The sequence below is a fragment of the Dromiciops gliroides genome, chromosome 4, assembly GCF_019393635.1.
Source record: "Dromiciops gliroides isolate mDroGli1 chromosome 4, mDroGli1.pri, whole genome shotgun sequence".
NCBI lineage: Eukaryota > Metazoa > Chordata > Mammalia > Microbiotheria > Microbiotheriidae > Dromiciops > Dromiciops gliroides.
In genome coordinates, this window is record NC_057864.1 from 242496952 (window position 1) to 242511026 (window position 14075).

Here is a 14075-nt window from a genome sequence, read left to right on the forward strand (position 1 = left end):
GCAGCAAAAGTGCTTATATGTGTGGCACAAAGAAAGGATTCTAGGAGTTCAGAGCCCACTTCTTGGATAAGGGTGATCAAGAAAAATTTCATGAAGGAAGTAGAATTTGACCTGGGTTTTGAAGAACAGGTAGAATTTCCATAGATGGAGACTGGTGGATGGGGTGGTTACTCTAGGCAGAGAGAATGGCAGTAACAAAAACAAAGAGGTGTGTCTGGGGAGCAGCAAGTAAACTTGTTGGACTGGAGTGTTAGGGAGCACCTAGGTGTTCTGGAAGATGGGATAAGAAAGCTATAACTGGAGTGAGATTGTAGAATGCCTTGACTATCTGGAGAGGAGTTTGAATTTCACTCAATAAGTAAAGGAGACATGCTGATGAATTTTGAGTAGAGCAATCTGTCTTTGGTGCATAGGTTCAACTGGAATGGGGAGACATGAGGTGGTAAGAGCCAACTAAGAGGCTATTGTAAAATCTATCTACAAGACAGTAAGGGCCTGAACTAATGAGGTGTCATTGTGAATGGAAAAGAAGGAACAGATATGAGGGAGCTTATGAAAGAAGTTGAGATTTGGTGACTGCTTGTAGGGAATAGGTGGGAATCAAAGATTTATGGGTTTAAAGCTTAGGTGATTGAGAGAATGGTTGTGCCATTAACAGAAATTGAGGCATCAAAAGAAGAAGCAGCTGCTTTGGGTTAAAAAAGAGATGATGAGGATGGTTTTAGAAGTGTTAAGTTTAAGGTGATGATGAAATGGGATGAGAGTGGGGGGAGGAATGAGCCCTAGCTCATTTCAGGGCTTCAGAGATTAAGCTTTGAGACTACTTGTCCCTGTTCCCTTGTAATCCAAGAGAGTTGGATGTCTAAGCTCCTTGTATCTTATTAAGTGACTCCCCATCTCTATTCCATCCTTGTCTCCCCTGGTGTCTGTTTCTGTGCTCCCCATTTTTCTCCCCTGGCTTTATCTCACATACTCTTCTGTCTCTTTCTTCTTTACTCCACCTCTCTCTCTTTTTTCTTCTCACTTCCATTTATTTCTTCTTCCATCTTTCTCCCATTCTATCTCTTTCTCTTCTGCACCATGTCCCTCTTTCTCCCTTCCCTCCCTGTCTTTCCTCCTGTCTTTCCCCTTAACTCTGTCTTCCCCCTCAGCATGTTTCTTGGGACCTGAGGGGTCTCTGGGACTCAGTCCCGGTCTCTCTCTCTCTTTCTCTCTCTGTCTCCCCTCCCCTCCCCCAGTGTGTTCCCGAGGGAGCTGAAGGAAGTCTTTGCATCATGGCGACTTCGATGTGCAGAGCGGGGCCGAGAGGATATTGCTGACAGGCTGATCAGCGCCTCGCTTTTCCTACGCTTCCTGTGCCCAGCAGTCATGTCCCCCAGCCTCTTTGGCCTTATGCAGGAGTATCCTGATGAGCAGACATCACGTACCCTTACCCTCATCGCCAAGGTCATACAAAACCTGGCCAACTTTACCAAGTGAGGGATGCTCCACAGGGAGGGCTTTAAGGGGAAAAGAAACCATAATCCATCAGGGAACCATTGGGGAAACCCAGATCCTGGCATATTCTGCACCCACAAAATCCCAGAAAACAGAGCATGGGTGTGTGTGAATATGTATGTGTGTGTAAAGCCCCAACTCTTGACTTTTTGGCCAGGTTTGGCTCAAAGGAGGAGTATCTGGCATTTATGAATGAATTTCTGGAGCTAGAGTGGGGATCCATGCAACAGTTCCTATATGAGATTTCCAACCTGGACACACTCACCAACAGCAGCAGCTTTGAGGGATACATTGACCTGGGTCGTGAGCTTTCCACACTGCATGCCTTGCTCTGGGAAGTGTTGCCACAGTTGAGCAAGGTGAGAGACCTTCCCCTCAAGGTTCCTTCCTGAGACGTTTGCTACTTCTGACACCCCTTTAACTTCAGAGATGGCCTGACCCTTATGTACAGATTTCTTCTAAATCCCACTCCCATGCCCCACCCTCAGTAGCCATGTTTTGATCTGTGAAGTATTGCCAGAGCTCATGAAGGAAGGTCATAGAGACTCCATCCCAACCCTGGAGACACTCGTAAAGCTTGTTAACTTCTCCCCATTATCCCTTTAGGAGGCACTCTTGAAGCTGGGCCCACTGCCACGCCTTTTGAATGATATAAGCTTAGCACTGAGAAATCCTCATATCCAAAGGCAACCCAGTCGTCAAGGGGAGCGATTACAGGCCAAGCCTATGGTACTTCGTGGGCCATCTGCTGAGCTACAGGGCTACATGATGCGGGACCTCAATAGGTGAGAACCTTGATCTGCTGTTGTTCACATCCTACCCTCTAGGGATCCCTCCATCAGGGGCTCTTCCCTTTTACTCCAGCTCCTTCCTGAAGTACAGCCAGGAGAGAGGGAACCCTTTCCCTGGATCCCAGATTCCTGTACTTGGCAGAGCCACTTTGTGTGGTAGGGAAAAAGAGATAAAGACTAAGATTCTCATTGATACAGAGAACTTCACAGGTAGAAACCTTTAGTGATAAAGACATAGAATGTGAGACACTGAGTCTTACTGCCAAGTACTGGGGCAGGGGTGGGAATCAGCCCCAACTGGAGGGAGGAGTAAGCCGTCTCTTTCTGATGATCTTTCCCTCTGTCCGTCCGTACTTGTCCTTCTATCCATCACTTTCCTTCTGTCCATACATGCCTATCCCTTCATCCCTTCTTCTCCCTCTGTACATTTGTGCTCATTCCTCTCTCCCTCTCTCCATCTATGTCTGTTCCTCTATCCATTTCTCTCCAGCTCCATCGACCTTCAGTCCTTCATGGTTCGAGGCCTCAACAGGTGAGGGGCTCTCCCCTCCCCCTGTCCCTCTTCTCCTTTCCTCTTTCCTTCCTTCTGAAACCCCCTCATCTCCTCCATATCTACCCCTCAGCAACTTTTCCTCTCCCCTTCCTCCTTCTCTTCCCACTGTCCCCTCTCCCAGGCCCTTATTTTCCCTATCCCCTCCCCACTTCTCTCCTTCTAGTGTCCTTTCCTTTAGTTCCTCATCCCCCTCTCCCCTAGTGTCCCTGCCCCTAACCCTACTTCTTTCCCTTAGGTTTCCCCTTTTCTACCCATGAGTATCCTTGCTTTGGGTCATGTTGGGCTTTGTCCTTCTGGTACCCCTGAACTCACCATCTGCCTTGATTTTTCCCCTGCCCCTCTCCCTAATCTTGCAGCTCCATGGACATGGCCCGCCTTCCCTCCCCAACCAAGGAGAAACCCCCACCACCACCCCCTGGAGGGGGTAAGGACCTGTTTTTTGTGAGCCGTCCACCCTTGGCCCGCTCATCCCCAGCCTACTGCACAAGTAGCTCAGACATCACTGAGCCAGAACAGAAGATGCTAAGTGTCAACAAAAGTGTATCCATGCTGGACCTACAGGGTGATGGACCAGGTGGTCGCCTCAATAGCAGCAGTGTTTCCAACTTGGCTGCTGTTGGAGACCTTCTGCATTCCAGCCAGGCTTCCCTCACTGCTGCCCTTGGGCTCCGGCCTGCACCTGCTGGGCGCCTCTCACAGGGCAGTGGCTCCTCCATTACAGCTGCTGGCCTTCGACTGAGCCAGATGGGTGTCACCACCGATGGTGTCCCTGCTCAGCAGTTGCGCATCCCACTGTCCTTCCAGAACCCACTCTTCCATATGGCAGCTGATGGTCCTGGCCCTCCAGGGGGTCATGGAGGAGGGGGTGGCCATGGTCCACCCTCCTCTCATCACCACCACCACCATCATCACCAGCACCACCACCGAGGTGGGGAGCCCCCTGGGGACACCTTTGCTCCTTTCCATGGCTACAGCAAGAGTGAGGATCTGTCTTCTGGGGCTCCCAAGCCACCTGCCGCCTCCATCCTGCATAGCCACAGCTACAGTGATGAGTTTGGTCCTTCAGGCACTGATTTCACTCGACGGCAGCTCTCACTCCAGGACAACCTCCAGCACATGTTGTCCCCACCCCAGATCACCATAGGCCCTCAGAGGCCAGCCCCTCCAGGTCCTGGAGGAGGGGGTTCTGGAGGAGGAGGAGGAGGAGGAGGAGGAGGAGGACAACAGCCCCCACTGCAGAGGGGCAAATCCCAGCAGTTGACAGTCAGCGCTGCCCAGAAACCCCGACCATCTAGTGGAAACTTATTGCAGTCACCAGAGCCCAGTTATGGTCCTGCCCGTCCCCGGCAACAGAGCCTCAGCAAGGAGGGAGGAGGAGGAGGGGGCAGTGGGGGCAGCAGCGGTGGAGGAGGGGGTGGGGGGCTTAAGCCCTCCATCACTAAACAGGTGAGGGGTCGAAAGGATAATTGGGTGAGTCAAATGGGATGGGATGGGGTGGAGGGAGAGAAAGACAGAAGGAAGGAACGGAGACCAGGAATTTGGAGCTGAGAGTTTAGGTTTGAAAAGGACTAGGTGATTTGGAGAGTCTTGGGTTGTACTTCAAATTACCCATATAATGATCTCCCCTCCAATTAGCTCTGCTTCTTTTGCTATGTCTATTCTTGTTTCTTCCTTATATTTTCTCTCCCCCATATTCTTCCCCCTGTGTTCTTCTCCCCACCACACTTCAGCACTCTCAGACACCATCCACACTGAACCCCACGATGCCAGCCTCAGAACGGACAGTTGCTTGGGTCTCCAACATGCCTCACCTGTCAGCTGACATTGAGAGTGCCCACATTGAGCGAGAAGAATACAAGCTAAAGGAGTACTCCAAGTCTATGGATGAAAGCCGGCTGGATAGGGTACGCCTCCTCCCCCATCTCAGGTCTTCTCTCTATCTCTGTGGACCTGTCTTCCTTGAACTTCCCTCTAGGACTGCTTGTTATCCGATCTCTTAGCTGCAGCTGTTCTCCTGGACCCTATTAGACACATCAGAGGTCCGTCATCACTTTTAGGCAGGACAAGGGCCTGTGTAACCTCTGGAGAGAAAGTCCTGGACTGAGGGTTTCAGGAGTTGAGAAAAGATAGAGTCTTTTGCTTTCAAGACATTCCCGCCTAAAGAGTTCAAGTTCTCACTCTTGGGAAGTTTCCTATCTGATGGTAAAACATGGTCCCCACCCATAGGGAGTTCCCAATCTAATAAGGCACCCAGCTCCTACCTTTGTGGAGTGCCCAACGATGGAGGGGAGGCACTGAATATAGGCAGAATAGTGTGCAGAAAGTCAAGTAGACCTGGGTTCATTCAGATCCCACATCTGACCTTTGTTAGCTGTGTGACAACAGACAAATCATTTTATCTAAGCCTGTTTCCTCATCTGTAAAATTAGAAAGTTAGACTCCTTATCCTTTGGAGTCTCAGAAAAAAAAACAAAAAAAAACCTTATGATCTGTGTAAACAACTGAAAATACATAGTCAACTCTCCATTTTTTTATCTTGAAAATCATATATTTTGTGGATTATCCACAGTTAAATTTTAAATCCTAGGTTTAATGCCACATACTCAAAACTAAAGTAAATTTGTGCTCAGGGAAGGAAATTTGCCCCACCCCTCAATTTTTTTAAGTGCTCAAAATATACATTATATTTTAATTATCTTATGCTGTATTGCGTTATTGCTCCATATGGGCAGTGGAACTGATGTACAATAAATGACAGAAATGCTTTTTTAAAAAGGGCTAAGGTGGGGGGCGGCTAGGTGGCGCAGTGGATAAGCACTGGCCCTGGATTCAGGAGTACCTGAGTTCAAATCCGGCCTCAGACACTTGACAATTACTAGCTGTGTGACCCTGGGCAAGTCACTTAACCCCCATTGCCCCGCCAAAAAAAAAAAAAAAAAAAAGGGCTAAGGTGGGGCAGCTAGGTGGCACAGTGGATAGAGCACCGGCCCTGGATTCAGGAGGACCTGAGTTCAAATCTGGCCTCAGACACTTAACACTTACTAGCTGTGTGACCCTGGGCAAGTCACTTAACCCCAATTGCCTCACAAAAAAAAAAAAAAAGGGCTAAGGGGTGTCTAGGATTATTTTGAAGATTGGATAGGAAGGTTCCTGCAGGAAGAAGGCCACTTCTGGCCCAGGAGGGTGAGGCTGGGGGTGGGGGTGGGAGGGCTTAATAGGAAAGCAGATGAACTAGAAGGAAGATTGTGGGCTGAGGCAGATTGGAGGACAAAGAGCAGAGGAACAGGAGTTAATCAGGGAAGGTTTTCCTGAGACTTTATCTTGGCAGTCTCCAAGGGGGCAATTTGTAATTCTAACTCCTTTCAGTAAAGACAGGTCAATAGGTAAAATTGTAACCTAAAAGATTTCCACTAGATGTTCAGGAGAACTGAGGTGAGGGGAGTGAAGAAGGAGCTCCTTGAGGGAGAATATTTAGGAAAGATTTTCAATATTGGGGAAAGTCTGGGTTGGATTAGGTCCGAACTGCATGGATGCAGGGAGATGGACAGGGTTCTCCCCAAATCACTGAAATAGAGAGGGCTTTTCATTTCCTAGCCTGAGACCTTACATACTGCTTTGAATAAAGGAATAATGGATTCCTGATTCATGACACCTCAGGGGAAGGAGACAGCCCAGACAAGAGAGTCAAACATAGGCCTACCCTTTTCTGTCTTCCATGTCTTTACTTTGCCTTGGGTAGAGAGGCATGTTAGGAAAAATTGGGGAATAGTCTTTGATTTTACTTCTGGAAAGGGGGCTTAGATTTGATGGAAAGATTCTAAAACTCCAGATATATTTAAAGGTATATTTCTGTTTCTCTGAGTATGTGTACATATGTGTCTGTATGTTTCCATGTTTCTGTTTCTGTATGTACACCTGTGTGAGCATTACTGGGTTTCCATTTCTATTCCCTAGATGTGTGACATGAGGGTGGGTTGGGATTTTCCCCCTGTGGCAGGAGAGAGGAGGGATATGTGTGTACTCAGCAGGAGGGTGAAGAAATTTGGTCCTTGTGTGGTTAGTTTCTGGACTGAAAACTGTGTGTTTGCACTTTCTTCAAAAAGTAGTGTGGTGGTATTTAAATGATTTGGTGGGAGGGGAGAGGAGTCCATGGTTGGGTCAGGGTCAGAGCTGTCCCTCACAGTGCGGGGTGGTGTGCCCGGCGGGCAGGTGAAGGAGTACGAGGAGGAGATCCATTCGCTGAAGGAGCGACTGCACATGTCCAACCGGAAACTGGAGGAGTATGAACGGAGGTTGCTGTCCCAGGAGGAACAGACTAGCAAGATTCTGCTGCAGTATCAGGCGAGGCTGGAGCAGAGTGAGAAGAGGTTGAGGCAGCAGCAGGTGGAGAAAGACTCGCAGATCAAGAGCATCATTGGCAGGTGAGGGGCGGCCTGGGAAGGGATGGGGTCACAGAGAGTGTCAATGAAGAAGAGAATCACTTAGTCCCTTGAGAGGACAGTTATGTTCATCCCAGAAGACACAGATGTGTCAAGGACAGAGGCTTCTCACAGCCAGAAATTAATTACTTCTCTTTTCTGAGGGAGAACTACCAAACATAAATGAAGAACCCTTCCTAGGGATAAGCATTCCCCCAGGAAAAAGATGTTTCCTCACCCCTGAATCCTAAGAAAAGTCCCCACAGCTGCCTAATCTCCATTTCCCTGTATCCTGGGAAGGGACCCCAGGCCTCAGATGATAATACCCTCAATCAAACCTGGTCATTACAGGCTTCTCCCAGCCTAAGCAAGGATTCTCAGATCTCATAACCCCCATCCCATTTCTGGGGAGCAGTGAACTGTCCATTCTCAGAAACTCCCAAACCTCAAACAATGACTTCTCATCCTCGACAAGTATCCTTGGACCTGAGGCAATAGACCTTGGCCCAAAAGATGCTCTCAGTAAAGAGAACCCCAATGAATGCCAGAACTACCTTTGAGAACCCTTACCACGGACTAGAAGAATAGTAGGAGGAGTTGGGGTGGAAGAGATTGCAGTGAACATCCTCAGATGAGGGTGTCATGGCAATGGAGAAGTTGGGAAGAGATGGCTAAGGATAGGGAGTTTGTAAAGCGCTTTCAGTAATAAGGGGTTTCTGGGAGGAGAGTTGTCATTACATTTCTAAGGGGGAAATCTGGGTAAGTAGAGAGTAACCCTAGGGCTAGAGGAAGGATACTGGAGGGAATTAAGTGAGTCAACAGTGTTAAGTACCAAGAGGGACATGCAAGGGGTCATAGTTTCATAGCATATCAAGAGTTACAAAGAGACCAAAGGAGTCATTTACTCTGCTTGAGTATGAGTATTATGACATCCCAGATGAGTAGTCATCCAGTTTTTTTATTATTTCCAATTATAGGGAACTAGTAGGAGACAGTTGTAGAGTGTTTACAAATAATTGTAGTTCTTGGGGAGGAATCAGGAGGGTTGCATAAATAGTTTCTCAGTGTTCTTGAGGGGAGTAGATATTTCCTTGGTGGAGGGGGGAAGGGAGGAGATATTTCCTTGGTGCAGGGGGGAAGGGAGGAGATATTTCTAGGGGAGGAGGGAGGGCTTAGTGTTATCTGGGTGGGATCTGAGCACCCTGCCCCCCATTAACCCCACTGAAGCCCGTCCCTTCAGGCTGATGCTGGTGGAGGAGGAGCTGCGCCGGGACCACCCCGCCATGGCTGAACCGCTGCCTGAGCCCAAGAAGAGGCTGCTCGACGCTCAGGTGGAAATTACAATGTCATTTATCTTCTCCGTGTCCCATCCCCATCCATCCCACTGTCCTCTGTGCTCCCTGTGCCACCAATGAACCCATCCCTATCCCTAGCCATCCCACTTTCATCTGTGCCCAGTGCTCTGAGTGAATCCTCCAGTGATCCCATTCTCATCCCAATGTCTGTGCCCCAGTCACTCCCAGTAACATCCATCCACTGTCAGTACCCCAACCCTTCCTTTCTTTCCTACTCCTTTCTATATCCCAGACCCTTCTTTCAGACCCCTAATATTACTGTCCCCACCAGAGGTGGAAAATTCTGCCTTCCAGGAGCTATTCTGTGATAAAGGGTTCTAGAAGCTATAATTCCCTATGATAGGAGGGAATATGACAAAGAATGCTAGAATCTATTAGGAGTTCTTGGTGGGATTAATAATCCCTCTCATAACCTCTGTTGTTTTGACTACTGATTCATGACTGCCCTGACTACCTGATCTCTCCCAATGTCTACATCCTTTTTCAGCTGCTCCTAAGGTGGTCCTTAAATATAATCATACCCCTTTCCCACAGTCTTTGAGAGTATACTGATATACCCTGGGGTCCTTCATCCCTTTGGTCTTCATTTTATTACAAGCTTACTCTACTATCTTAACTTTTTGACCTCTCCAACCCCTCCACTGGCCTTTTTAAGCCTTTTCCCTTCTCATCTAGCATTCAAGCCCACACCAATTTGAGCTAACTTTCCCCATTTGCCCTCTGACCCTACCTTCATCTTGACTTTTTGACCTCACCCCATCTCTACCTCATTCTCCCTGACTTTATATCTTTCTACCCACTTGACTTTGGTCTGACCCCTGATCCCACTGCCCCCCAGGCCCAACACTTCAGGTTCCTAACCCCTGACCCCATGACCCCACTCTCTCCCCCTGCAGCTCCTCATCAGGTAATTCTCCTGGTTCCGCTTTGGCTACTGGCGGAGGACACAGGGGGAGGTGACTCCGGACCACAGCAGGTTGGTCATGAAGCCCACTTCCCTCAACTTCCACAGAGACCCCTCCCACTCAGATAGTAGTAAATACAATTACCTGCCCTTCACACAGAGGATGCCTTCTCTCCAGATTCATTCACATCCACAGAATTTACCCCGCTGTGATACTCATCCCTCCTGAGATACTACAGAGAATGCCCTTCAGATTCCTCATTGATATATCCAGACATCACTTCCCCAGAGATAATTCTCTAATAGCATTCACAGAAATACCACATCCCACAGACACTTGCTTGACTTATTCAGTAATCTTCCCCTTCCTCCCCCCACCCCATATACAACCAGCCTACCCTGGAGAGAATTCCCCTCTCCTTACACAAGGGTAGCCCTTCCCTCACTACCTTATCCCTGAATGTAATCCTTTTTCCTCTCTTACCTCCCCCATTGACATCTGTCACCCCCCATTTCACCAGTGCAAATACTGAGCTTGGGAAGTTAGGGGAGGGGAGAATGTTATAGGGGTTAGGGCTGATGGGTTAGCGGATCCTTTGTCATAGGGACCATGTCGATTGCAGCAGGTAGGTGTGTATGGGGGGGGGCATTTTCTCTCTTTATATTTTCTATATGTCTCTTCCCAAATCCTTTTCTCTCTCTCCCTCACTTCTTCCTTCCCTCTCCCTCCCCTGTTTTTCCTTCTCCCTTCCTTTCTTAAATGTGAGGGGTGGAAGGCATCTGAGATTTATGACTCCATTTCTCAGTAGAAGTGGAGCGTTAGAGTAGGAGTTGTCTTTCCAGCTCTAAATCTATGATTCTATGAAAATAAATGGGATCTTGTCCTGTTAACTTCTGGCCTCATGATAATTATTGATATTTTATTTTAATTTTTTAATTGATCTGCTGTAGATAGTGAGGTTCTTGTATTGTTATTTTAACTTTATTTGCCAGATCCCCTTTTGCCTAAAGTAATCACTAAGTGATAAACAAATGCAAGAATACGAAATAGGACCTTACTACTTACAGGAACCTTTTGGTGGCTTATAAAATGAATAATCAAATCATAACCTAATTTATCTGCTTTCCAAATCTGGGGGTATGGGAGTGTGTAAGGGGCATGCCTCCAGGCTGTTTCTTGCTGAATCTCCAGAGGAAATATGGGATTTGAAATTCCCTTCCTCCCCGTCCCACCCCCTACACACTCAGGATTCCCTAAAATACTTTATTATCTCTTCTCTTCTGACAACTCTCCAAGAAAATGTATGTTAGACACATAGCAGGTTGAGAAAGAGGGCAGCTCAGTTTAGGCTGAGGGATTGGTGCCCTTGTAAGAGATGCACTATTTGTTCCTAGAGTAGAGGAAGGGGAACTGGTCTCTGGGTAGAAAGAATGGTAAATTATAACTTCACTTCAGTTTTATGATTCCTCAGGGAGTAGTCAGATAAACTTCACATTTCAAATCTTACTCTCCAAAGCCAACCAGAAATAATTTAGTCTGGATCACACTGTTTGGATTATCTGGGGTTGTTTCCCTGCTATTAAAGTGAATCATTTTGTGCTTGCATTAGGAAAAAAACAAGGGGGGGGGGCAGGGAACATGAGAAAGAATCTTAGAGAAAGAATGCTTAGAAATAGAAGCAGAGGGATAAGAACAAGATTGGGAGTTAGGTGTCCCTCTTTGACTATGAGAGTGTGGAGAAGTTAGAGAGCAGACCCAAAGCCAGGAAGACCTGAGTTCAAGTCCTGCCTCTGACACCTGTGATGATTAAAATCTAATGTGTGTGTCCTTACCTGCCCCCCCCCCCAGTGTAGGGGGAGGGAACTAGCTAGGAATTACTTATAAATTAGGAGCTTCAGCAACAGTTTAGGCTTTTAAGCATTTATAAATAATCATCACACACCCAACTGACTCTTTGACCCTGGGCAAGTCACTTTACCTCTTAATGAGCTAAGGAGAGGTTCTTCACCCAGAAGTTCCCTATACCAGTGAAATCACATGTATAGCCAGCCTCTATTCCTCTTTGATTTTAAGGTTCAGCAGAGTAACTTAAAACTGAAAGTTTAAAAAAAAAAACACACCTTAAAACTGAAGGAAAGATGGGCTTGAAAAAAAGGTGAGGCCTATTCAGATTTCTGGAACTAGAGAGATTAGAGGTGAAAGAGTTAGTGCCCTGGCCCATAGTCATTTCTGATGCAAGGATGAGGGGGTGACAGCCACTCTTTTCTGTTATTTTAATAACATCTCCTCTCAATAGGACTGTATTTCTTAAATTCTCTCTTCACACAGGCGACCCTCCCTAATTTGGAATATATTATAATTGAGGGAAGGCTGGTCTTAAATAAAAGACATCTGAGTGATAGAGTATTTAAAAGAAATGGAGTTATTATTTTAAAATACATACAATAACTAGAACTAAGCTAACAGTGTTTCCTAATTGAGGCCCTTAGGAAACCTGATTTAATGAAATCACAGGAAAGAAAAGTTTGTTCTTTTGTATAGGTTAAATATCTCCCCTGCGGTCACATTTCTACCATTAATTTGCTCAGCACACCCTTTCTTTGTGGATAAAAGTAAACTTCAGTCCACTTTTTGTTCCTATTATCACAAATTCTAAATCAGTGGGGGTCCAGATTAACGAGATTTTTTTGTCTAGCCCCCCAATACTGCTCCTGTTCTCTAGCCACAAAGTTCCTGGCATAGTTCAGAGTATATTCAGGCAAAGATATAAGGAGTATTCAGGTGAGGATAAGAGGAGGTTAGGTTAGTTGTGGAGGAGGTAGGATTAGAAAATAGCTAGCATTTTTATAGTACTTTAAGGCTTGCAAAGGGCTTTACAAATATTATCTTATTCAATTCTCACAACTACCTTGGGAGGTAGGTGCTATTATTATTTCTATTTTACAAATGAGGAAACTGAGGCAGGTAAAGATTAAATGATTTGTCCAGGGTCACACAGCAAGTGTCTGAGATGGGATTTTAATTCAGTTTTGTCTGGTTGCTAGATCTAGTTTTCTGTAAGCTGCTCTGCACCTTCTAGCTGTCTACATTAGATGGGGATCTGAGCTAGTTTCTTGGTTTGACTCCCTGGTTTAAGTGCCCTCAACTTGTACAGGGGGATGTGGGTCTGAAGGAAAGGATAATACCTTCCTCTCCCCTCTCTACCCCTCCCCCCCCCAGAGGATGCAACTTCTTTGATGAAGGTGAGAAATGAGATTTATGGGGAGGGCTGAGGGAGGAACAGAGGGTGAGTCCTTGGGTCGGGGTGGAAGCCATGGTTGCTGGGGAAGGTTGGTTGGTGGGGACAGAAATGAGGACCCCTTGAAGCGTCTCAATAAGTCCGCGCTCTCCCTCTTTGGTGTCTTACAGGAGAGGCAGCTTCCCACCCTGGGTCCAGCAAACCCGCGTGTGACGCTGGCTCCCCCCTGGAATGGCCTGGCTCCCCCACCCCCGCCACCCCCGCCCCGGCTGCAGATCACAGAGAACGGCGAGTTCCGAAACACCACGGACCACTAGTCCACCCAACCTCATTGACATCTCTCAACCCTACCACTTACCATCCCCAACCCTGGACCACCACCTGCCGCAGAGACCAGATGTCGCCGAGGGACCAAGGGACTGACTTCTCTGTGGGAATGATTCCCACCCCTACCCACCATTCTTCTGGGGAGGGGGCCGGGGACCCTCAAACTCTCCTTCCCTTTCTGCTGGGGCAATGCCTCCTGTATGTCTCCCCAGGGCTCTCCTTTGAGGGCCCTCATCTCTCATACATCTCCCTTCCACTCTGGGGTGCTATCCCCATCTTCTGCCTCATTCCCACTCCCCTGAGCACCGGGGGATAGTTCCCACTCCCATCTTGGGGGGTGTGACACCTCCAAACTCTCAACTTCAGGGTGATTTTTTAGCTGTAACCAGAGCCGACAATCTAACTCCCCCGTCCCCCCATTTTGGCCTCCCCTGCCCCCCTTGTTATGGGGAAGGGTCCCCAGATGGGGGCCCTATTCCCCTTTGATTTCTCAGGAGCGCCTGGGGGGGCTCAGCACGCACAAACTCCCTCTCCTTCCACCACTCTTCTTAAACTCACTTCCTCCCACCTTGACCCTAGATGGGGAGGAGGGGGCCACTAGGGGCAGGGAAGGAGGGGTTGGGCAGGGGGGATGGGAGTCTTCTCCCCTTCCTCCCACACCTGATCTGCTCTTGGCTGGTCCCAGAGCGGGGTGAGGGGTCTTATGCCCCAGCCTCCCCTGGTGTGTTGGGTGGGTGGGTGGGAGAATTGAGGCAACAGGGAGAGGTTGGGGTTTATGAGGGTGGTGTGTGTTTATGGGGACACCAATTTATTTGCCTCCCCTAATTCTCTCCTGCTCCCTCCCTCCTGCTCTCTCTCCCTCCCCTTGGTCTCTACTCCCAGGGGGAGGGGGGAACTTACACTAGGAAAAGCCATGTCTCTCTCCCCCGAGGGTGGGGTGGCATAGGGGGCCCCCTTCCGTGTCTCTGTCCCCTTGGGAGGTGGGACAGGG

At 48.0% G+C, this 14075-nt stretch overlaps 1 protein-coding gene across 17 annotated transcripts in view; it reads left to right on the forward strand.

The window, feature by feature from the left end:
* SYNGAP1 (synaptic Ras GTPase activating protein 1) overlaps positions 1-13800 on the forward strand; it is a 32837-nt gene extending 19037 nt beyond the window's left edge. For 6 of the 17 annotated variants that reach the window (XM_043963071.1, XM_043963080.1, XM_043963079.1 and 3 more), the window contains 9 exons: positions 1239-1475; positions 1655-1856; positions 2104-2282; positions 2779-2820; positions 3198-4287; positions 4572-4745; positions 7051-7262; positions 8500-8593; positions 12928-13800. In XM_043963071.1, the coding sequence (XP_043819006.1) occupies positions 1239-1475; positions 1655-1856; positions 2104-2282; positions 2779-2820; positions 3198-4287; positions 4572-4745; positions 7051-7262; positions 8500-8593; positions 12928-13074 (2377 nt within the window). In that variant the 3' untranslated portion in view covers positions 13075-13800. Of the gene's footprint in view, positions 1-1238; positions 1476-1654; positions 1857-2103; positions 2283-2778; positions 2821-3197; positions 4288-4571; positions 4746-7050; positions 7263-8486; positions 8594-9510; positions 12405-12927 lie in introns of those variants that run through there. The other 11 variants (XM_043963072.1, XM_043963073.1, XM_043963074.1 and 8 more) reach the window with 11 other exon arrangements.
* Positions 13801-14075: the final 275 nt, after the last annotated feature.